Consider the following 26,335-nt stretch of genomic DNA (forward strand, 5'->3'; position numbering starts at 1 on the left):
AAATGCATCCATTAACTCAGGTAAAGCTGCTTTTAAGAACACTGATGACAAAGTAGGTCTCGGCGGCCATTTATAGTTCAAGTCGCGTTTTATATATTTATTATCATTATACACAACCTTGACAATCTATATTGCCATTCAAAAATAAATTGAGTATTGTCAATTTGCACATGATCTGTCACTAATCAGGATCCCATTTACATACATAGTAAACATTTTGCATACTTAACACTGCCTTTAATTCTAACATCCCCATCTCTCCCCCCCATCCTGTGGAAATATGTTCAGAATATGTAAACAAACTTTTCCCATTATGCAACATTCAGTAACTAACTCCTTTTCAACTAATTAAACCATTTTAGCATTCTCTAAGGGTGGCTGGTGGGCACAGCTCTGAATTGCATTTTATTTATATTTCTCCTTATGTATTATGTTGCATTGATTCCTGCTTTTCTCTGTTTCATGTGTTTTCCTCTCATAAGGAAGACAGAAAATGGGGTTTAACAACGCTCACGTACGTCACACGAGCAAATTTCTGCTGTAGCGCCAACAGTCCTGTTGTGTTCATTTGTTACTTACATGTATAGTAGATGGTTGATGTCCTCAAGTTCAACTGTGGTGAACTAAGAATGCACGTAGGAGTCAGCTGACAAACAATTGCTAGTGTGTTAACAATTTTATTTCCACTCCAAATACTATAGTTGAGTTGAAATGAAAATTTACAAGGCTGTCAGTGGCTTTTGTAAAGCAACGCAGTTTTTCCTACCTCTGTTTTCTGGTGCTTGAAAGGCTAGAAAATATAGAATGAGAAAAGTAGTGGAATTATATTCTTTCATCCAGTTTCAAGAAAACTTGTAGACTGCAGCAGGTCATGTAAGCGTGCTTAGCATTTCTAGATCCTATACTAATTCTTATCTCAAGTTTGGTCATCTAGAATTCAGTTCAGGTGGGCTTCTGTATCAGCCCGTAGAAGTATTACTGTGTAGTAATGCGACAATCAAAGCCCTGCTTTGGAGGATGAGGGTCATGCTGAAACTTCTCTACAGGAACTGCACTGAGCTTCTCTTCCTGTAACAAGAAAGGTACTCCAAACCAGCAAATGCAGCGTACCTGTAATATGGTTACCTGTAATAAGTGTTTTTGAGAACTGGTGTCGGGCAATCAGAATGAATGGACAATCAGAGTACTGAGAAGAATGAAGACTTATTTTTTTAAGCTGTTAACTACTTAGTAATACCTATGTCAAGAAAGACCTAGGAAAAAAGTCTCTATTTCTTAGCCTGTATCATAAGATTATGCTTAAACTTATTCCACACAGGGAAAAAAAAAAAAAAAAAAAAAAAACCCACAAAAAAAAACCAACCATGGAATATCTGAGAACTTATTAACAGGAAGAAGCTATAGCAGAAAGGGGAGTTCGACATATTGACATGTTTCAAAAAATGAAATAATATCAAATCCTGCAGATATAAAGGCAACAGGCAGTTTGGATGCTAAGATTAACAGCTTTCATTTTTAAGTAGAACAAAAGAAAACTTCATACTACACCCTTAAAGCAAGGTACCCTCTGAAGGCGTCCGTATGGTGTCAGTGTAGACCTCTTCACCTCAGAAGGAACAGGTCAGCAACAGCAGCTGCCCCCCAGTGCTGCCCCTCCAGACAGGGTATGAGCATGCCTCCTGCTTGTCTGTGAAGTCCCAGCTCTAACATGTGTTAAGTGTTTCACCCAAAGGGCTTGCAGGATTTTAATCCTACTGATGTTTTACAAGCATATTCTAAAGGCAGCTTTTTAACAGTAGAAGGAGGGCACTACCAAATGCTAAGAAAGGAGAGGATTCTTCATTCAACGTCAGACATCCATAGCCAAATCAGTAACTAAACTAGCAAGACAGGTGTACCACATTAAAACTCCTTTGTCAGATTAAAAAAAAAAAAACCATATAAAAACTTAAGTGATGGTTAAAAAAAACTGTGTTACGCGTGGAAATGAATTGCCAGAAAAAGCCCGAAGTAAAAAACGTTGATAAAAGGTGTGAAAATGAAGCAGTTTTAAAATAGCTACTACCAAGTTTGTTTGCTTGTTAAAGCACTGTAAAAGCCATTTGTTAAGCACGGGCATTCATGCTCAAGGAGGGATAGAACTGGCGCTTATTCAAGAAAAGAGGTAAGGTCTTTCTAGTAAAATACAAGGAAGTAGTTCTGCTCTTTTGTAACTGACTTTTTATGTAACGTTGTAGACTCATTTTTTTTTTACCATCACTCAAAAGTCTACTGGCATTAGTGTTGCTGTGTTTTTTTTTTTTTTTTTTCTTATGAGATGGAGGGGACCGCTTCAAACATTAGATATATGTTTTCCCCTCAAAAGATTACTAAGTATGAAAAAAGAATAGCTGTTAGAAGATGCAAGGTTGTACACTACTGTCAGTCACCACAGTTATTTGTGTTATACTGGAAGATATTCATTCTGGAGCAGCCCACCAGGATGGCCAAAGGTAACTCACTGGAGTCCAGCATGCAAAACCTCTTGTGCAAGTTGTGCATGGTTCAAGTAGTTGAGAACCCTATATGGTAAAGCTTTCCTCTTTGTAACAGAAAACAGATTAACAAGTCATATGTTAATGCGCTAATTTTACCTCCATTGTAGTAAGAACAAGTTTGCCCTTACAGATGGGATTTGTAACATGTATTTTCTGACCAGCGACCAGTTGCTACCTGATGAGTGCAGGCAGCGGACCACAGGGATCCAGAGATAGAGCAGATGCACAGCAAAAACATGACTATTTTTGTACGAAAACCTTACTGAGACTCTCTTTACTATGCCTGCTTTTAAGCTTGAGACACTAAGCAGCTGTAAAATTACTCTGTCCTTCATGCTTAAAGAAGGCTTTCACCACCAGTACCACCTGTAATACCATATTGAACATTTAACCATTAAGAGCATAATAAAGAATTTTTCCTTATATATGACATTTTCATCTCCAATTATTGGAGAGTTCATTCTGGAGATTCCCACTGTCTAAGCTCTTCACCTGCCAGGTATCAGCAAGTCTACTTGAGAAAATATTGTTTAGATGGGTTTCAGGAAGCCAGTACTTAAGAACACCAGTCATTACTGTGTTAAAGCCATTAAGATATTCATGAAAGATATTCAAAAAGCCTACAGGACCAAAGCTTTTGCCCAGTTATGTACTGGCTTACGCTAGGGACAGCTGACACTAAAGTACAGTCACTCTGATGCCAAATATGTCTGAATTATAGCAGAGGAAATCAAGACTGAGATTGCAGAGCAGCTACAGTTCAACACCACTCAAATTTTGTACAAAGGCTTTAAATACGTAAACAAAAGGCACCAGACCACACACAGCTGGTAGGGGAGTTGTTTATGGGTCAGTCACTTGTATCACTCATGAAGTACGACTCTAGTGCCTGAGTTACTTCAGTAGCTGCGTGTGATGCTTCCTTTCTCTGTGAAGACGGTGCTTAATACAGTTCCCTCTATCAGCTGCAGTTTGTGTCAGAGACCAGAGAGCAGGAACAGTGGTGAAATATCAGGGCATGGCTGAAAATAAAATGGCTGCCAGAACTGCAAGCAAGAGCATGACTTTTGCTTGTTTACAGCAGCAGCAAGGTTATATGGGATGCCTTAACAGCTACATCCATTTCTGCAATGGAGTTCAAGTCACTGAAGCGTTACACTGCAACTCATCTCAGTCAGCTATGCTAACTTGGCTAATAAAGCATCTTCCATAAAGTAGTCCATTTCTATTCTGGCAATAGAGCTGCTTAAAGCAAAAGAGGAGTGGCTTGTTTTAACAAGTGCTACAGTACCGCCGTGACTGGCTTGAAGCATTCAGTATATATGAATGTACACTGGATCTTGATGATGTCCAAGACAGATCAAAGAAACTAGTGACTGAGCTGTATAATACATAATAGACACTTCCATTAGATCAAGTAGATGAACAAGGATAACTGATAAGCTATGCAAATTCATCAAGTAGATTTTTATCTTTAGAGTAGTAATATCCAGTTTGCATATTCTTCTGTTTAGATCCTTGACCAAAAGGATTGTATGCCAAGTACCATGGCTTAAATAAGCGCTTAGTATTTGTTTCAAGTTTGCAACAGACAGCACTTAAGCAACCTCAACATTAGCCCAATATCCAGCTCACACAGCACAATTTCTGCTGTTTCTCATCCCCAGCATGATATGCAATCAAGATGTAGATTTCATTCAAAACAAACCAAGTGGAAATGGTAACATGTGCAGCAAGACATTTTCAAGGGAAAGCTATGTAAGTCCTTGTATATTCTACCACTTGATACTATTATCATTAGCATCATCCTATAAGCACAGTCCGTTATGTACAGCAGTGTGCAATGAGACCATTCACTTAATTTCAGCAAATGGCAGAGCCATTATACTGGTATTTTCTAAGATTGTTAGTGGTATGGGAATCTAAAAAAAATGTTTATGCTTGTATTAGTTTATATGAAAGAGACCGTACAATTTTCATGGTACATCAACAAGATGGACTAGTATGCCAACTAACCTCTATTTTAATATTTAAATTATAACAATACAATAACTAGAAAAGGTCAGTGCTTCAAGTGACAAGCGTTGCCACTTCAATTCCAATATTTTTCCAAAATAAAGATGCAATTAGATCTACACTTGAGCATCAGTAGTGCAATACAGTATCCTTTCCTGAATAAAGGAGCTGAGGTTTATCCACAATAAAAGCTTTAAATAAGGTAGATTGTTGCCATTTATATATCAATTCTGTATGTTTTGATATAAAATATATTGGGAAAGCTTAAACTGACTTATACAATCTACATTTGGCTAAAGCTCCACATAAGCAGCATCAGTGGAAATGAACATCAGAGGTGTACTTAATATGAAACACTTCCAAAACTACTCAGCAACAAATGACAGAAGGTTGGCTAAGAGTAACTGAACATCTGAGGTGTGTACCAAAAGAATGGACCCTGTGCACTATTTTTAGTAATGGAAACACAAGATTTAGTCCACTTCCATTTCTCCAGATGGTTTGGTCGGCTGAGAATTGTCCTTCGCTGGATCGGGTCCTGTTTCAGTGCTGCTCTGTCCATTCACTGGTCCATTATGTTCACCATTAGCTTTTGACTGCCCATCATTGGGAGGTTCTATCTTCGGTTTGGGCTTGTATATAATGGGATTACAGAAGCTATCCAACTCCTAGTTACAACAAAAGTGAAAGAACAAGTTATTTGGTGGCACAGGAGCTGCATGAAACTTGAACATCTCAAATTTCTTTTATGTCTGTAATGACCAACATGACATTTTCAAGGACTAGACTTCTATCAAATCTAGAAGCTTAAAAGAAAGATGTTTCTGATTTGTTAAAATCCTACAGTAATCAGTTTTATAGCACAACCAGTGCCATAGCTCCAGATGTTTTCAGCTATTCAAAGGTATTGCTGTAAGGTGAAGAGCTAGGACTGAATGCTAATAAAACTGCTGCTGCCAGCCCTGTTCCTTAGAGCTTTACCATCTCTGCAGGCATGGTATTCTAGCTCAATACAGAGGCCAAAATCTTACTCAAGAAAAGCTTACTAGACTGCAACACATATGACAATTTTTTTATTTTTTTATTTACCTTTGATTTTGATATTATTTCTGCCACTTTGACAATGGGATCTTGAGTTAGGCTTAGTTTGTTCTGTGCATTCATTTTGGCGTTCAACCAGTTCATGGCCTCACTAATGTATTTTTCAACTTTTTCCATCTCAGCAGGATCTAGGTGATCATATTTTTCATCCTAGGGAAAAAGATGTTTTTAATCAATTACTACACACTTCTAAACCAATTAAGAGCTTAATGGACACAACTGAGTACCATTACTACAACCCACTAGAAATCAAACCTTGTTTTTAAACAAGGGTTTGGTATGAAGAATAGCTGTAGAACAAAACACGGGAAATTTTAAGGTACGTGAAATTTTTAAAGGCACACTGCTTAAGCACAGCTGTGTTATAAAGTTGCAAGAGAACACACAGACTCACCTGAATAACCCCAATGTATAACCTTTTGGGTTATGGAAGCAAGCATAACACTGTGGTAGGCATTTCAGGTGGTACAAATCACCATAAAGAACACGAGTGTTCAATTCACATTCACAAAGAACCGTGAAGAACAGTTTTAGAAGTTCTCAGGACTGTAAGCACAAGTCATTTTAAAGCAGCTTAAAAGTTAAGTCCTAGAAGATTTTTTTTTCTTTTAGAACATATACACAAAAAAATCCTATAGTCAAATTCAAACACCCAAAGATCATTCCACGCTTCTACCTTATTTTTGTATGCTTCTACTGCTTTCATAAGGAGCTGAATCTTCTTCCCCAGTTCATTTAAAACTTTTGGTCTCTCCTCATGTTCCATGTATCTTTCCTGAATAGGCTGTCCAAATTTCTGCAAACATAAACCAAGTGAGATACTGCAACTAATTCATTTTCCCAGAAATAAAGATCATGACATAACACAAGCTTCTTGTACTTTGGTCAAGGAATAAAAATGTAATCATAAGCAGCATGGCTTTTCCCTCCTCCTCACACCCATTCAAGAGTTAATCTTTGCACTTCGCTGCAGTGCAGTGCCACCACCAAAAAAACCCAGAAGTCTAAATAAACGATTAGTGCTATGCTCTTTCTTGGCAAAAGAAAGCAAAAAGAGCATTTGTTACAATGCACTTGGAAGAGAAACAAGACAATCTGCAGGGATGGTTTGAATTTTAAAACAGTCAGAAAAGTTATATTTTTATCTATTGTCTGTTTTTCCCCTTCTCTTGAATACTGCTATTCAGGCATGAAGGCAGTTGCCCTTATCAAGTTTCCATCAGTGACCTCTCCCACAATGGAAAACATCACTTGAGAGGAAACAGTTAGAACTAAAGCTGGAGACATAGCCTTGAATAACCAAATATCCATTCATCACAATTTACACTTGCCCACAAGATTATTTAAGTTTAGAAGTACTTAAGATGGGCTTTTTTTGGTCATTACCAATCAAACAGTATAGTGGAAGTTACTGTTAAAGCATTCATTAACCTTTACCATTTGGTGTTAGACCAAAACTTCTGTTTTATTACATAGCTATTGAAGACCATCATAAACACTGAAACCAGAGCCATCTGTTTACAAGTGCAGTTCTGAATACTTGGGAGAACAGTCAAATACTGAAAAGCCTCTTTCAGTGTGTAGCAAGAGCTACAAAAAATTCTCACAGTGATCAATTTTACTATTCATCACTAGCCACTGTCAACTTCAGCTGACCATCTTCATATTAGAAGGACAACTGACAGTAACAGTATTCCTACTTCTATGTATCCCTAGTTCTATGTATTACATTCAATCACGCAACTAAATACCACCCAGGTACAACCTGCATGTCCGTACTGCTGTGTTACTGGATTTATCCAGTTCACGTGTAGGCAGGCACACACACATCCCTCATTAGAAGATATGTACTTACACCAGCCACATAACATGTATATACACTATTCCCCTTCCCCTCTTTCTAAAGAGCTTGAAGCCTTACTCTTAGTTCCTGGAGCTTATCCATGTACACTTGCTTTGGCTGGTCCTCTCCGTCTTCATAAAGCCAGTTTTCTGTGTCTTCCAACATCAAGGTCAGCTTGTTTGTATCCTATGAAGCAAGTCAGAGACACTATCAATTAGCAAAGAACAAAATGTGTTGCTGGGTAACCAGGTAATTCATGGAGTATAGACTTTGAAACTGCTACTGCAGAATGGCTGTTTCAGAAAATTGTTGCCTATGTACCAGACACTTCCACAGACAGCCATTAGAAACTATTACATAAATGTTTTTTCAATTCTGCTTTTGCAAAAGCCAAGTGTACCACTTTCTCTTTTACTTGGGTTTCAGCAACACACCAGGTTCACCACACTTTTAAGTGGGGAATTAATAGTGTTTTTCAATAAATAAAATGCAGATAATAAGCACTCATTTTTCTGCCCATTTTTGTATTTGCAATTCAAATTACAGGCTGATGCATAATTAACTTCATTTCTGAAGTTAATTCATTTCACATTCTGAGACAAGTTCAATAGAATCCTGTGGCCTCCACAGGTATCACTCATAGCTTTTGTTAGAAAAATCATTTTCCAACAGCTGAAACACACAGGCGAATCTTACTTCTTCAGTGATGAATTTCTCAAAGACTCCGCACAGTTTGTCTCTGAAGTCATACACATACTCTTCAACAGCATTCTTAGCATCATTCCTTTCTTTCTCAAGCTTGTCTTGCATCATCATTTTCCCCTAGGGGGGATGAAAGCTTAGTTAAAACTAAGAATTTCAAGTATCAAAATGAGCATTTGAGCTTGAGCATGACTTTTCCCAAACCACAAAAAGGACCAATACTGATTTAATTTTCTCCTCTGTGTAACTTATCCTCACCTCAGGAAGAACTGAAATGGGGAGGGGATGGGGGTGAGAACTGTTCACATTCAGAAGCTGTTTGTGAAGTGCTTCAGCGTAAACGGATCAGGTAGAAATTATAGTCTGACCATCACAAAAACAGAAGTACTGACGGGTTTGGAAGTCACTAAGAGTCATTCTGCTCTACAGAAGACTTATTCCCCATTTTAGTCTTTGCACTGACCATCTTTCAGAGAAGATCTTAAATGAGTGTAATCTTTGCAATGGGAGATAACAACTGTAAAGGTGTTGCAAATACAGGATTCCGTGGAAAGCAAGCGTTCTACAGGCAATACTTTCCAACACTTTTCCTGCTGATAAAGCCATTAAGGGCAAAAACCTGATCTAGCCAGCCACACAGCCTTGGTAGAGCACAAAAAACAGTCTGCAAATGCTAATCCTGACCCATTCAGGTTAGTCAGTAACAATTAGCATTCCTATAACAGACTGTGCAGCCTTTACTGGAAATCCTAGGAATTTCTTGCTTAAGAAAGGCATTGATTGTTCAAGGTAAGAACAGTCTAATAGATTACATTCAGATGTGGGTAATTAAGCACTACTAGTAAATTGATTTATTGTCCCAAGAAAAAGACACCAACTAAAAGTAGGCAAAAATCAAAGTCCTTACTGAAGGGAAAGCCTCAAGAAATTCTAAGGCTGTGCAAACAAAGTAATTATTGATGTTAATGTGAGTAATCACCTGTTCATGCTTCTTACCTCATTTTCTATATAACAATTGATAAGATCTTGTCCCAGTTGCCTATAGAGGCTTGCCTGGATAGGTAGGTCAATACTCTTGACTTTTGTTTTAGCCCTTGGCAGGGTTGGATGATCTTGCTTGTCTCCAGAAGAAGCCTGTAAGATTTGCAATTGTAAGGAACTTCAAAGAATTACAATATTGCTACACTTATGCACAAAGAAGACAAAAATTACTAAGAGCTACAAATTAACTGCATGCAAATGAAGCACAAGCATCTGCTATTCAGAATTCAGTTATTTCACTTTTGAACCAAATTGGTGAAATTTAATTTCTTCAAACAATGTGAAGTACTGTTCAAAAAACCTGAAGACACTGCATGTTCTTCTCCAAGATTCTCAAGCTTCCCTGATTTTCATTTTCACTTCAAACCTATGTTAAATCAAGGAAACTTACTTTAGAAGTCGTGGCTTACAACACTGAAAGGGAAGTGCTAAGGTAGAATTCTCTGCTCTTCCAAATACAGTCCCTACGAATCACAACTAAGGAGATTAATGGAATACATCTGAGAATATTAGGCAGAAAAAAGAGACTCTAAGGAAAACAATATTGCGTTTCCTTATCAATGCTGAATACATACCTTTGTTTCAATTCCTGCATTTTCGGTTTCCTCGTCTGCTTGGCTCTGCTGTTCAACCTGACTTTTCTGAGCACCTTCATCTTGATCAACTTGCATTTTATCCTAGACAAAGAGTTGCATAACGGAATGCACAGGTTTGTGGTATGATTTAAGACTGATGTCTATCAAAATACATCACAGTCTTTATGTGCTCAATTCAGTCTCAACAAGTCTTTGATTTAGTTAATCAAGCATTACTTCAACAGGCATTTTGATAACACAGCATCTCTGTTTAATTTGAGATAGAAACAGAAGCAATTTGGCCTTCCTTCTTTAATCAATTATGATGTTGCTATCCACAGAATTATATTAAGCGCAGGGAATACTCCATTTTAATTTCAAAATAAATACATATGAAATACATGCAAATAAAATTCTAGAAGCACAACACCATCACAGGCAGTAACTACAGATCCTGTAAGGAACAGCCAGAACGTTGAACAGATAACATTTCCCCCAACCCTTAAAAGTTATAATCTAAAACAGAAGTAATTTAATAATTTTAAGTGTTGCCTGCACTTGTCTCACAGGACCATGGAAGTTCATTTCTGTAGTAGCCTTTCACAGCACGAGACCAATTATATTTATTGGTTACTCCATGTTTCACTTGAATTTATCAGTAAGTAGTTCACTGCCTTATTTTAGATTTGAGAGTCTTCAAAGACATCACTGCAATTACGAGAGCTGATCACTTGAATTAGTTCAAGTTCTCCAATTCCCTGTTGTCACTGCAAAAACTTTTCATAACATCCTAATAAATGAAAGTTTCAAATTTTCAGAGTGACTGTTTGGAAGTACTTGGAAATCCAAGGCATGAATAAATAGTGAAGAGACTCTGAGGAGTAGTCAAGATGTAACCGAAGTAGTCTTTGACTTCTCACAAAGAACTAAACTCATTTATTTATACACCACATATGCGTAAAACACTACTGTTAGTTAGGTGAAATACTAGCCAACTCTAGCACAGGTGCACGTGCTGCAGGTTAGTTGCGTTAGTTAATTCAGCCAAGTTTTAGTGATTGAAGTAGGAAGTAAACAGGCTACTTTTACCAAAGTTAAGCATTCTCATTGCAGAACAGAACTTCTTTACTGTTCTTACTGTTCACACAGGAAAGGCAATAACCAGAAGGAACTACCTTGCCTACAAGCAACTGGGAGTGAGGGGGTATGGGAAATACACATATACACTACAAACCTCATCCTCAGAGTCGAGGGTATCATCCTCAATAATGAAAGGTAATTGCTGACAAGCACCATTGTAAAACAGAAGATGTATTAGGATAAATGGAAGTAATACAAACCAACAAAGCCTGAGGATGGAAGTGGTTACCCTTGTACTGAACACAGTGTACTTACTAAGATTAATAACCTTGACATGCAGCATGCTGATAACACAAAATGCCAGCTATGTCACTTCCAGGCGTTTCACTTCCAAGCAAATGTCAGATGCAAAGCACTTATCCACCAGGAACTGCCAGATACCACTGCTGGTATGCCACTCCCAGCCACAAAAGCACTCTCTGCCACCCAGTCCTAACATCTACCATGTCAGTCTAGGAGCTGACTCTTGCAACTTTCAGCTATCTACCTGTAGTATGTAAGACACCAGCAAAGAAAATGATCCTCCTTACACTAGGATGGGAGAACTGACAGGCAGAATGCTGTGAGCAGGCACTTCTACAGCAGTACAGCATTGACTAGCAGTGACATAATGATGTCTAAACCAGTAATTTCTCCAGTATTGAAGGCAACACTATCACACATGTATTTCCATTAACTTCCCCTCAAGGCTTTTAAGCCAGTTCGTAAGAACTATCTATAGACAAGTACATACAGCATCCTAAGTGAAAGAAGACTTATGAAAAAAATACCATCTGTTCTTTAATCAACGAAGACGTAGTACTTGGAAAAAAAACCCACACCTTTAGAATTCATCTGTCAGAACACATTAACTGTGCTGCCATTTGAGAGCAACACAGTAATACCAGGACTAGTGTAGAGATGCTAAAAAAAAACAAAGGAAGAAAATTCCCCCTTGGAACCCACTTGTTTTCATAGTTTTGTTTTCGAAGTGCCAGGTCACCAGTATTTTAATAATACAAACAAACGTGTTATATAATTGAAGAAATCATGTAAGCATGAAAAAGAGCATACAGCTTTTGGAGGTGAAATCATAGCAATTTCCAATTATCATCTCTCTTGTCAGAATTACAAGGACTGTAGATATTTACAAGTTTACGTACCAGCTCATCTTCTCTGCCTTGGTTCTTAGTTGATGACTCAGTATCCATCGGTGCATCATTGTGATCTCCCTCGACGTTCTGCCTTTCTATTATGGAAGCATTGGCCACGCTGAAAAGGCCATGAATATTGACACGCACTTTAACTTTCACTTTGGAGTTGTCACCATCATGCTGGGGACCAACATTTTGAATAGTGAAACGCCCTTAAGAAAAGAGATCAGAAAATTAAAAACAAAAACAACACAAGACCACCAAAACCACAACTTGAAGGCTAATTTAAATCACAATGCGATCTAAATAAAATTTATTTTAAAACTTCCTACCTAGTTTCCAGCTCTGTGACAAAAACTGAAGCTAGACAATTTAAAAACTAGTCTGTCACTTAGTTACGTTGTACAGCCACAGGACAATGTCACTACTGACAGAAAAATCAAGATAACACTGTAGCAAGCGTTAAATCTCTCTGCTACCTTTTCTAACCATCACAGTAGAGGAACTATTCTGCGACTCACCTCAAACCATTTATTTCACCCATTTAACTCTGGCTTACTTACACTAACTTAGCAAAGAAAAAACAGAGAAAGGTCCTGGATTTAGTTACCCTGATACACTGGACATTTGGAGACTGAGCAGCCCATTTATTGAGGCTTCTGCGAACAGTTAGGTTTGTATTTTGAAAACTGCTGTAAGTTGAGTGAAAATGATGCAGACTGCACACTTTCAGATGAGAATGCTCTTTCCTAAAGATGGGTATCTTGCAGACACCCAAAAAAGTAGTACCAAGTTTATATCTGACTCGCAAGTCAGCAAATAAAGTCACAAATCAGTTTTAAAGATGCTGAGTAAATTATGAGTAAAACAGTATTAGCTATCAGGAAACTAATTCAACCCTCCAGTTCTTTGGACTCATTCAGGAAACGTCTATGTTCTAAGTACACAGAAGAGCAAAAAGTGACATAAATTCATATCTGAACAGATGAATAGCAATAACAGTTCCTTTAATGCAATTACTTCAAAAAATCTGTGCTGATGGGTCCTGCTGTACATTTTACTGAAGTTGCAAGAACCAGACAACACAGCACTAAATTCTCTGCAGTGACATTTCTGAAGCATTCAGAAACAGTGAAGAACAAAGAAAGTAAATTTTCTAGTGACTGCCATCATCTGATGTTGATACAGTTTGAGCACTGCATCAAAGACAAGTAGGCTGTTCTCAGTTGTTCTACAGAACTGAGGTTTTACCATAACGTAGGAAGCATGGATGTAAAGATCATCAGAGAAAACTTCTTCCTTGCCAGTACAAGTCGCTTTTCTTATTCACACATTCTTACCTATTCTGGAATCAGGATAAGGCACTTCATGCGGATGGCTGTAGAAAGCTTCCAGGTCAAAAGGCTCTTTCTTGTGAAAAGTAATTACTTTTGAGAAGGGAGCAGAATGGTTCTTGCAGAAGACTTCACATTCCCTACAGCAGTAAAATATTACGTAAAATTTAAACCATTGAGCATAATATAACGGATTATCAGCAGCCATGCTAAATAAGCCACCAAATAACCTATTTACTTGAAAGTTTCTGATGAGAGCTGCACATTAAAGGCCAGTGCGTCTCAAGATGGACTAAACATTTGATGTCACTTAAATTAAGTGACTTCATGCAAATGCTTCTTAAATATCTTTTCAATTAAGCAGTAATTAGAAATCAAGGAAAAAAAGAAAAAAAGAAGAACTGTTTATCAGATGACAACTTCCAAGTCTGAAAGGCCTTCTCCACAACTCAGCTTTTTTCCCCTTACAAACACACCATCATACTTCTCAGCAGACATCGTGCAACTTACCCTGTTCCTTCTTCGTAAGACGATTTCCATCTCAATGTTATGGAATATGGAACAACATCAGTGATGGAAAATTCCCGCACTTTAAAAGCTGGGGAAAGAATTGCACACTAGAAAACAAAGATCAGAATTTTATTATACCCATGTAGTAAAATAAATAGCAATACAGCAACTAATTAATATCTAAGTGCATACAGGTCACGTGAAGGTTCCAGCTTACCACAGCATTTTTTAAACAGAATCTTTTTACTCTTGGCAGATAATTAATTGAACTGGCTTGGGAGATAATTGAACTGGCTGACTTTAATTAATTAAATGAACACCATTTCCCTGCTCACTGTCAGTAATGACACAATGAAATCTTACAAATGGCTTATGCAGAAGTGGACCAATAAATTCAGACAATCAAATCCAACAGGTCTCTAACAGGGTCATTCCCTTTAATATGACAGTGACAAGTTACCAAACACAATACAGTCTTTTCTGATGTGATCTGTCACCAGCTGTTCCAATAAGCAAGTAAGAGCTGACCTCCTTCCACCCACAGTGATATTTGGTTTTCCTTAGTTACAGTGCAGTAGTACGTCACAGTAAGCAAGCAATACTGAATTTTAATACCCATACCTGCAAGGCACAGCCTCTTGCAACAGCTTCGTCAGCATTTAGTGTGGTGCTTATTTCTTTACAGAAAAAGTTAGAGATCTGTTCCTTCACTGCTGGAATTCGAGTAGCCCCACCAACTATTTCTATACTGTAGATATCTTCACGGTGAAGTCCTAGAAGAAAGAGCGCGCATTGCCTTTACTTATCACCAAGATACCAAAAAGATGTCTCTACAACAAAAATTAGACAGAGATCTCTTATTAACTACACATTAATAACAAGCACTGATTAAACTGCCAACAAAATCTTTAAAACCAGATTTGCAGTGAAGCACCTTAAAACCCTTATCCCTCCTGCAGGCTAAGAAGTTCACTGGTTGCACAACTCTGGAAAATGCAGAAGCAAAGCATCAAATACAGCTCATGTTGTGACAGCTGTTCTTCAAGAACACCTTGTATATGTGCACCCTCTCCCTTCTGGTGGACATAAACCCACATGTGCAATCATTTCCCTTGGCAGCCCTGTACTACTCACACCACCTCTCATTCCTCCCAGACAAGAATAAAAGAAAGCCCAAACATACCTCATCGTATGTTTGGATTAATTTTCGTTGCCAATGAGAAAAGCAAAACCCTTGACTGAAAACATAAAATAAATATTCAACTGTGCTTGCAGGCTAACTTTAATTCTGGATTCCAGATGTGAGCATGAAGTGATCTCAGAATCTCAAACAGCTGTCAGTCTTGTATGTTTTTGCTCAGCAGTTATTCAAGTTCTTACTTCCAGCATTAGTTACCGAGCCAACTCAAAAAATAAGCAGAACATTTCCCCTTTTTGTTGAAGATGCTAAAAATAGGATAAAACCTTTTTCTAGGAAAGACTATTTCTCTCACTAAACAAACAAAAAGAAACTGTTATTTGCACATGCTTCAAAAATTCTGAGAATAGACTGCCAAGTTCTCAGGTCAGTGAAGACTTACGTATCACATATGGAACAGGCTGGCCAGACAGTTGCTAAGCGTTCAAAGTACAGTACACTGGTTTCCCCCATTCCCATCATTCCCCTCTTTTTTTTATTTTTTCCCTTTAAAAAATACATATATATTTCCATGGCCCAACCTTTTCCATTACACAGGGTGAATGAAGGTCAATAAGTCAGGGTTGCATACGCATTTGTGCACTAAATGAGGCAGGAATGGGATTCATGCATACATGGCAAGCATATGAATGGAACTTACATTTAACTTTTCAGTACTTAGCTTTGCAATTCTAATGAATACAAAAATACATTGAAAAGATAATCATTAAAGAGATCCAGGATAACCACATTACTGATTACTTTCTAGAACCAAAGGTAGCACCCAACTCCTACTTACTAGCTTGTTCCATGGCTGCTCTTAGAGGAGGCTCCACTCGGGACAGAAGGGCTGCACACAACTGCTCAAACTGAGCTCTGCCAGGAACAGGGAAAATGTTCCATATTAAAAGACAGCTGCGATACCACGTCTGGTCATACTTCAGTGAAAATAACGTACGGTACCTGTTCATCTTACTAGAGACATCAAGGTCATTCATGAAGCACTCTATATTCAGCGGAAGGTCAGAAGCATTTGCACTCATAAGCTTCTTTAGTTTTTCACATTCCTGATACAATCTGAGCAGTGCTCGGGGATTCTCTTTTACATTCAGTTTGTATTTTGTCCTAAATTCCTCGGAGAAGTAGTCTACCAAAGCCTCATCAAAATTCCTGCCACCTAAGAAAGGGTCAAAGGTAGCAGCTAAGACCTGCATAAAAGTGAAAAAACAAACAAAACAGAATACAAGTTATCTAATGGCATTTCTTTAGATATAGGGATAGGTTTCATATAGTTTTAAAAGTTCACATCTTTTGTGGATGTGAACCAGCTACTGTCAGTTGCATGACAGAACAACAACTTAAAAAATAAACATGACAAATGACTCACTTCACTTCTTTTCTGCCCTCCTCAAATAAAATGCAACCATTATTATTCTAAAAATGAAAGCTACATTTATCATGCTATTTTCTACCATGCTGCAGCCTTTACTCAGTTTAGTAGCTCACTGAAGAAAAAGCAAGTTAACTGTTTTTTTATGCTATTACTAGTCTTGTGATTCACTCTCCCTCTCTCCAAAAAACAAAAACCTCACACCACTATCATCTTCCACATGACCTCAGCTGAAGTCTACCAAAGACCAATGTACAGAAACACCCAGCCAGCAGTAGACCAAACCTCAAAGATGAAAATTTTGAAACAGGAAAGCAAATACTGTTTTGTTTCACATATGATTGAATTTAGATTTTACATCATTATAACACGGTAGGGAAAAAAATGATCATAAGAAACAGTTTAAAGCAATTCAACAATACCCCATAGGTAAGTCAATCATTCCATCACCACTCTTTCCGTGAGATTACTAGGAATGCACAACTATTTCACTGGGAAAACAAGGCACAAAAGCCACATATTTTCTCAACTGTCAAGCACTTTGCAAGGCAACCTTTGGGCATTTTGTTATTGAAAACTGCTTTGTCGCAACTGCAAAAAGGCCGGGCAATCTTGGTATTCTGCACTTCAATACTATTTGCTGTAGATTTTGTTTAGTTACAAAACTTTCCACAGAACAATATTTTTAATTAAATGCTTTGGAAATATGGTATTTTACTGCAAAGACTTAAAAACAGATTACCTTCAGTTTTCCCTTGTTAAAAGCACAGATTGAAACCTGATACGCAGAATGCCCCATATCGACAAAGACCACATTCCTCGGCTTCTCCTCCAAAGCCGGTAGATCTTGCTTGTATATCCCATAGGCTAGAGCAACTGCAAAAGAAACGTGTGAATGTCAAGGCAGAGCTGCATTCAGATGGAAAGCATGCTTTAGAAGCACTACCAAAAGAAAGGCGCTAATTACACTTAAACTAAATACTTCCATCACTCTGCTCTCCCAGAATATTTGGGGGCAGAGACATGACTTTCAGGCTCTATGAGTTGCCTAATTCTGTGCTGTCATTCGATTTATAGTCTTACTATCAGCTCACGTTAATTCATAACTGCCATTCAAGCACTCTGTCACCTCTTCCAGCAGCAACTGTACACTGTGTACTTCCAAAGCACGACGTTAGCAACACACGCTCTACCCTAACTTACAATTTTTAGGATTTGTTGGCAGTTATTATTCACATATAAAGGTCACATATGTAACTCTCCTCTGAAATTACGTTCAGAATTTTAGCTCAGCTCTGCACAACTCAGTATGTTCAACAAGAAGTTTTCAAAATAGTTTAGGAGAAACTAAGATCTCAAAACCAGCATTCACCCAGAGAGCTTGCTGAGATCTCATAGAAGAATTCATATCAATAAAAATGACATGACTGGTTTAAACCACTCCAACTTCAGTTCCCATGTGGCACTTTTTAATACTCTGCCATAGAATTCATCAAAACCGTGTAAGGGCAGTAAATAAGTTACTTCAGAGAAATAACAATCATGCTAATGCTACAACTGACCGATCTGCAACAGGCTTAAACTGTCACTTTCCCACAGACTTTACTCAATTTGAATATTTTTAAAAGCGATAACTTTGGTTTCTAAATATGATCAGCAAATGAGCCTTAAGATAAAACTCCGTAACAATGCAGTTTGTGTAGAGGCACCTTTTTAAACCACACATGAGAAGTTAAACATGAGGGGGTTTTTATTATGCACTTTTAAGATCTCCCCTAAATACATTTTAATTGAAAAAACAAAAACAAAAACCAACTTCCTCCTCACACTACTGTGAAATTTATTTTTATTTCAGCACAGACAATAAGCTGGAAAGAAAAATCTGTCGTGTTACTGTTTGATCAAGAATTGGAAAGAACTTTACTTGCAGCTAACTACAAGTTAGAAAGAGATATGGATGAGGTGATTTGGATGTAGAGCAAACCCATGGAAAAAAAATCACTCTTAAAATAAGACTCCACAACACATCTCACATAAATAATGGATTAATTGCAATCTTTCAGACAGAAAATATGCAGTTCCATCTGATAACACAACATTATGGTACTATTTAATACAACAGCTGAGGATTTAGGTCAGGTGCATATCCCTGCGGGATTGATTCTGAAGCTAGTTCAGGCTTTCCTGACCTACCTGCTGCAGCTCCACGGTACACAGGAAAGCACAGATACCCACTTCACAAGCAGGGGAGCTATTTAAGTTGCACCGTATTATGGTTACAAAACGCAAACTCTCCTCAGGGCCCCTAAGCTTCATCAGTTCACTGTGCTTCCAGTTCTCAAGTTGGACTGGGCAATACAAGCCTCAGTAGCTTTTTCCAAGCTCCTAATTGTGTAACAGTAGTGCATCACAGCCCTTACAGATTCAACAGTTTGTTCAGAAAACATTCACATGCGTTGCCGCTCTATTTCTGTACACACAGGACTTTACCTGCTGTAGTTTCATTCATTAGCTTCAGACAATTTAATCCTGCAATCTGAGCAGCTGCCATTACAGACCTTCTCTCCGTGTCAGTGAAAAAACTTGGTACCTGTTTCCAAGAAATAATTACATAGGATATGACATATGGACTTCTAAATAAAGAAGTCTGATTTACCCACTAAACAAGACTATAAATTTCAATACCACAAGAAAGTGTTATAAACTAACCTCAGATTAATAAGGCAGTCTGAATACAACAGCCAAGCAATCCACTTTATGCCATACTTTAATTAAAATTTCAAACCATGACAAAAATATGCAAGTGAAATTCAAACCTGTTTTTTAAAAAAGCATATTTAAGCACCAACAAACCTCCATGAAGTTTTCATTCTTCCGATGAATCTGATCTCAAAATCATTATGAGCTCAAAACACTTATCACCCAAGCCAAAAGATTTACTTAAATAAGTATGCATAAATACACAGCCCCAGAAGTTATTGCTGAAGCACTACAGTATTTTTAGGTTCAGAACCTCTGAACTAAATTTTGTGTTACAACTGGGTCTATATCAAGCTGTACCATTTTACCTAACTGACAGTTCCAGCTTACAGTCCGCTGCAGTCTTCAATTCCACCAAAAATAGACAAAGCACAGTCACAGACCTAAATGTTTCTAAGTGAAACTGGCTGCAGTCAGTTGCCATTTCTTCAACTTCAGCAAAGCTTAACACAGAATTATATTTGTATTTTCTATTTTGTTGGCTACCACTTTTCTACAAAGTGAAAAGCAGACATCTAGGACTTCTATATTGGGAACAAATCCCCTCTAAACCCTCCTGCCTAAGTTCTACTGCCCCTGCTCACCCCCATGGGTGAGCTGCATAGCAAAAAAGACACCAAGCAGATGAGCCAAATAAATAACACCTTTTCAACGGACATGGGAATTCAGGTTTCTTAAATCCCCAGTACATTATCTTCAGAGCAGTAAGTTCCAGGTAACTTTCAAATACAATACAACCAAACAGCACTCAACTACAAAATTGACCATACACTTGGGAACTTCTTTGGGACTAGGAAAGAATGCCTTTACATTAGAATATTTCTTTTAGAGAAAGCAAGTTACATTCCAGCAAAACAGCCCCAATCAGCCTACACAGTATGTTTTCTCAAAGCACACTCAACAAGTTTTCCATGTTCTCGTGTATGACGACAAGTGTTATCAATTGGAAAACATCTGTAATAAAGACCCAAGTCCTTGTCAATGTGATTTCTACACACCACTTGTATCTCTTCCCTGTCACATTATGGCATAATGGCACAAACTTATATAAAGTTACCCGTGAGCAAAATGACAGTAAATGGATGACAACTTACTGAAATAACACAGTCTGCCACTGGTTTCTTCAGAGCACTTTCTGAAGTCTCTTTAAGTTTGGCCAGTAACATTCCTGTAATTTGTTCCACTGCAAACAGCCTCTCTTCATCCAGGTATCTCACCTGAAAGCCAAAATTGCAATTCTGTAAGAAATCATCCCACATTAAGCACTGTAAGCAACAACGGCATGGCATTTTTCACCAACAACCTTCTCTTCCTGACAAGGAGGTACACAAACAGCTTTGCCCAAGATTTAAAAAAAAAAAAAAAAAAACCTCCAAAAAAACCAAAAAAAAAAAAAAAAAAAAAAAAAAAAAAATTTATTTTTCTTAAAAAAAAAAAAAAAAAAAAATAATTAAAAAATCAAAACAAAAAAAAAAAAAAAAAAAAAATCAAATACCTTTTCAGACATAGTGTTTCTTATCTAAGACCTACAGTCAGTGACTCATGTCTGAATGTTAAGAACAGCTGTTTCCAACTATTAGTTTGGAAGTAATTTAAAAATAACTTGTTCAGATTAAATGTTGAGACAGAATTCACCTGGCTTTCAGCAACTCGGTTTCTGCATGTCCATAAGACAAACGAGATACCACGAATAATCACACACTGTAATTATACCTATGCAGAGGTAAACCTCGTAGGGTATAAACTACTAATGAGACTACAGAAAGCTAACGAAGAGAAACCACGACAGACATCTCAGAGAAAGTACCATACTTGAGCAAATGTTATTGCAGGGAAAAAAGGTGCTCTTCATCTCTTGAAAAGAGCAGGTTTATTGCACAGTTTTATTCAAGTTGAATGAAATCCAAGCTTAATGCTTCTGGTACTAGTAACTGAAAAGTTTTACAGGACATCTGCAAGGGAGACAATGCAATACCTCTCGATACCATGTACACTAAGAGACACAATTATATAATATGCACCAAATGGCAAAGGTTTGAAGTGCTGGTCTCTACTGCAAGAGATGACTCCGCACCAAGTTCTAACTTACCTTTACTCCTACTGAGCCATTTGGCATCTTCTGAAGTTCGTAAGGAAGTTTGGCCCTTTCAGCTTGTATGTAAGGATCTTCAAATGCTCTTCCATGCAGCTTTTTGAAGCCATGCAGTGTATTTTTTACATTTGTAACAATCTGTGAAAGATATTCCATTTTCAGTTATTTATTACACGCAGACTACAGAAACCCTTCAGATGGTAACTCCTGTTATGCTGGGCTCAATGCACATACTGAACACACTTCTTCAAGCGTCACACATTTACTGGAAAACACAGAGTGCGAAGAAAGCAGCACTCTTTTTAGATCTATGGTCTCCACTATCAAACCCAAGTTTACTTTCCCCTTTAGTAACTGTTAACTGCTGCACCTTTTATTTTAAAGGAGCTTTCTGACATCGTGTACAAGATTTGACGATTTACATATCGAAGTAACAGCAATCTGAAGTAACAAATAAAGCCATTACCTACATTCACTTCAGATGAAGCTTCAACAAGTGCACACACTGTGCTCCTTTTCTCTTAAAATCGTGCTCTAATTCAGCTTCCAATTGCAAAGAAGATAAAGCCCTCCCTCCAACTATTATGTTATAAGTATTTCACCTGGATTATTTTAAGGAAAGATTTTGTCAGAAACCCACACTAACACATACAATATTTAATTGAGCTACCAAAAGAAGATACTCCAGGGTAACCTATTTCAGCATCAGCCAGTCTAGTTTACTACCCTAAATAATGAGCTGAACAGCTGGAAACATTACCAGCAGGACACCTTCCCACCAGCAAGCTCAGGGGCTGAGCTCAGATCAACAGTGTAAAGTTTCTTAGAACTGAAGTTATCACAGCATCTGCCACGTCCTGAATGCTCATGGTACTACCAGGAGTCTCCATCACCTCTACAGCCACTCAGCAAACCTGCTGTTCAATTTCCAGTTAACTGCACTCCACTTTGGAGAAGGAGGCCTCCTCCTTTCAGCTTGCTAACACAATGTCTGAGTGTAAAGAAAAAGGGTAAAATCTCATCTGCTTTGGCTTTCTACATTCACAGTGGCTATTTTAAATTTTCTAAGTATTTTCCTTCCAAAACAATTCCTGGTTCTCCTAAGCCACAAGTGAAGTTGCAAAGAATTAGCTAGCATCAGTATCAAGCTTTTGTTGAACAGCTGCTTCAACTTTTCAAAAACTGTAAGCACAGAATCCCTCCCATCCCCCACATGGAGATATAATATGGAACTGTACTCTTACTGTCACAAATGGTCAGGAAAAAAAATATCTTACTGGGAAAGATGTCCATTTCTTCCCATTCTCTATTCTTAATGACAAAACAGTTTGTAATAGAATAAAAACAATACTAGAATAATAGAATACTGAAGCAGTAATACTGCAAAATGCACACTTGTAACAGACAACTTACTTTGCAATATCAAGTTTATTCACTACTTCTCTTTCTGAAGCTCAACAGAATGCAAGTCAGATAAGTGATATGCTCTTGTATCCCCCCTGCCCCCCTCCATCCATTTACCTGGCTCTTTGCTGCATTCCCAATGGCCCGTGTCCTGGATCCTAGAGATATACATGCTCTAAATAAAAAAGAGAAAAAAAAAAAAATTGAGTTTTAAAAGGAAGTGTTATAAACTATATCCACATTATTCTAAACAAAGCAAAGCCCCAAAAACTACAGTGAAAGAATACGGTTGTGGTACTAACAGCATTACTGTATCAAGCACCAGAACTTGCTGTGGAATTCTTGCTATTTCATTCTCTGCAAATTAGTGTAGAAACTCTGGCAACCACAATTGTTCTCAAGGCATTTAGGGAATTCTTTCAAAACAGAAGTGTTCTACAGATTCTACAATAAAGATAAGGAATTAATAGTTAATTCCAGGTGATGGCTTGGAACCAAAGTAGTCTGGAACACCAAAAAGGAAGCTCTGAACGTCACCAGGCAAGTTATCTTGAAGCAAAAACCCCGGAGTCTGACAGTACTACATTCACACTGCAGGAGTAATTTCCAACAATCATTGTGAGACAGTAATTAAAAATAACACCCAAGCCTGAGGTAGCTGAGCAGCCCAACCCCACAACGCACGGGCACTCCCAGTGACAGCCAACTGCAGGCAGACACCCTACAGCTGCCAGTCATCACAGGTCTGGGAGGTCCTCAGCAGCCCGCAGCCCCATGCAGCTCTGTTCCTCTCCCAACCCCTTCACCAGGAGCACAGACACTGCACGGCTACTTCCCCAGCAGCCTTCCCTCTAGTGTCAAGAGGAAGAAAACCTGCAAGAAACACACATAACAAGGCAACAGAACTCCACTCAAAGCCCCACTAACTCCACCAGCAGCTAAGTAAAACTGGAGTAACTACCAAATTTTCTTTCTCCAACAACACATACTGCATTATGTCCTCCTCCTAGCACGTTCTACTCTCAGTATATCATCCCAGTGTGTTTCCAAGTACTGCCAACAATCCTTGCTTTTTTTCCCCACCCCCAATCACCAGCTCTGCTTGTACAGATTGGAAGTAGGATTTACTCCCATCTGGGAACGGATCTGCCTGAGGCCATTCATCAGTAACATACAACCACAACGCAGACCCATAAGGTTTAAATTTCACTGTTTAATGAATGCATAAAGGTCAGTGCAGCAGACTACTTCCTGCCTCCTCCCCACCTTCACCACACTGAGGGAGGGCACTGCATACACTTGGATAGCACCATCAACCAACTTTTCTACTCTATACACCATCACACTGAACACAGCCCTGCAGAAAGCATCCTGCCTTCCTCTGAAGCAAGGATCTGAGCAGGACAGGAACTGCTCTAACAGCGGCAGCTCTCCTCACCAAGAGACTGCAATCTTCTCCAAGCTCTGTTTTGAAGATGCTCTGAAGAATGGTTTTAATTACAGCTTGTGACTACACTAATTGCATGTGGTCTGAAAAAAAATTATTAAAGATTACGAGCTATCAACCATCAGCTTTTTTTCTGCACACTGTCACAGTGTGAGACACAGCCATTTGCCCTGCGTTCAGCAGCCAAGGCTCACTGAACGTGTGCAGCTGACCTGCTGGAGTTCTCCAGTCGGAAAAAGCCAGGTCTCAGTTAACACCAGACACCAAGGTCAGGAGCCCCAGGGAGCATTCTACATCTCCTGACATAGATAGCTTCACAACAGAACCTTTCTTTCTGCAGTGCTTATCCCAAAGATGCACATCTTATAAATGCCAACAATCCTACACCTTAAATTATAGAAGATGGGTTTGACGTAAAGGATCACCAGAATGTTTTAACCATCACGACACAGTATTCAGGACTTAATGAGCACTGCATTCAAGTGTGATAATGCACCATCTTCCACAAACATATACTGCTTTTAGGTAGATGCAAAGTAGGCTCTACTGACACCGCACTGTCCGCACCAGCACTGCACAGGTATCTGAACAGGCTGCAAAGCCCAGGTGCTGGCCATGCTCCTAAGGCCTGTGCAGAGAGCATAAGGAGCCCCATGAAGCACACCCAGCACTGCCCTCTCTTTAGGAAGCTCAGTGACACGCTGTGAATACGAGTGTCCTAGCTTGTCCAGCACTGGTGCAGGTATTTCTACTGAGCCTTACACCAACACAACAAACACCGTCGCTTGGTAAATCTGGAATTAAGTGCCAAAGTATTTGGGACACATCCTATCCATGTCAGCTCCTGGTTAACTGCAGGTTTCTGAGTGATGTAAGCTCTCCCACAGGAACAGAGAGATAAAGCGCTCAGTTACTGCGCTGTTCAGTGAGACACAGAGCACTTTGGACGGTTTTAAGTGTTACATCTGCTCAAACCCTGCTTGAAATAAGACCCAATTACTTCAACAAGCTTCTGTGATACAACCATTTTAACACTGTTAAGTTTGCTTTCAGACAACAGCATTAGAAAGGGAGTTCGTTTTCTATACTGTACTTTCCCTGTGACAATTTAGAGAAAAGGAGAGAAAATCCAGACGCGTGTATCACTGCCTGTACATACCCGTGCACCCGGTGCTATCTCACTAGCCGTGCCCGAGATCACTTTCACAGCCACTTCGCAAGAGCCTCGACTCATAAATGAGCGACTCATAAATTAGCAACGAGACGTTCGATACACAGAAACCTACGGCAGGTCAGCTTGCACATATCGCACGCCAAACATAGCGAGGCGACGGACGGGCACCGGGGTTTCCCCGGCACAAAGTTTCAGAGCCGGCTCTCGGCCTCTCAGCGCTAACGAAACCGACGGGGGATGCCTGCGCATCCTCCCATCTCCGCTGCCCGCACAGCACGTTGCGGCCGCGGGGAGGCACGCACAGCTCCGCGCTGCCCGCTCGTCTCGGTCACACGGCCGTTCGAGACCCGGCGGCCGCTCCGGAGAGAAGCGGCGGGACGCACGCACGCGAGCACAGAGCCATCGCAACGGAAACAAACAGAAACCTGCGGTGCCCGCTGTGCCGCGCCGCACAGCGCGGTCCTCCAAGGACACGAAGAAGTCACGGCGAGAGATGGGGAGAACGGCGCCTCAAGCACGGCGCCCCGCAGCCCTCCTGCCGGCACCGCGCCGCTCCCGGAAGCCCGCGGCGCGCGGGGCAGGGCAGGGCAGCAGCCGGCGCCGGACCGCGTTGGGGAGGCCCCGCGGGACGGGACGGGACGGGACGGGACGGGACGGCCCGGCCGGCGCCGCCGCCGCCGCCGCCGCCTTAGGGAGCGGAGGGCCAGGGGAGAACGGCGGCTGCGGCCCGAAGGAGGGCGGCACGGAGCGGCGTTACTCACGGGGTGCAGCGGTCGCTGTACTCGTTGGCGATGGTCTCGATGCCGCCGCTCCGCGCCACGCCGATGTAGCAGTTCAAGAAGCCGAGGTCAATGCCGACCACAGACATGGCTGCGCTGGGCACTACCCGCCGGCCTGCGACCGCTGCGCTGCTGGGACCGGCCGCCGCCGCCTCTCCCCCACTGCGGAGCACCAGCCAC

At 39.7% G+C, this 26,335-nt stretch overlaps 1 protein-coding gene across 1 annotated transcript; it reads right to left on the reverse strand.

Annotated features, from left to right (window-relative positions):
* Positions 1-657: 657 nt before the first annotated feature.
* On the reverse strand, positions 658-26,312 carry HSPA4L (heat shock protein family A (Hsp70) member 4 like). The gene is made up of 19 exons (XM_042871163.1): positions 26,138-26,312; positions 22,873-22,930; positions 21,349-21,489; positions 20,354-20,476; positions 18,990-19,089; positions 17,242-17,375; positions 16,073-16,317; positions 15,909-15,985; positions 14,554-14,705; positions 13,933-14,039; positions 13,429-13,562; positions 12,098-12,300; positions 9,816-9,917; positions 9,196-9,333; positions 8,194-8,319; positions 7,576-7,683; positions 6,331-6,450; positions 5,643-5,804; positions 658-5,221 (listed from the first exon to the last, which is right to left on the reverse strand). The coding sequence occupies exons 1-19, from the start codon at positions 26,242-26,244 to the stop codon at positions 5,027-5,029; spliced, it is 2,532 nt and encodes an 843-aa protein (XP_042727097.1). The 5' UTR covers positions 26,245-26,312; the 3' UTR covers positions 658-5,026.
* Positions 26,313-26,335: the final 23 nt, after the last annotated feature.

Source organism: Lagopus leucura, unplaced genomic scaffold, assembly GCF_019238085.1.
Source record: "Lagopus leucura isolate 7727_CA_CO unplaced genomic scaffold, USGS_WTPT01 Super-Scaffold_100004, whole genome shotgun sequence".
In the NCBI taxonomy this organism is placed as follows: Eukaryota; Metazoa; Chordata; class Aves; order Galliformes; family Phasianidae; genus Lagopus; species Lagopus leucura.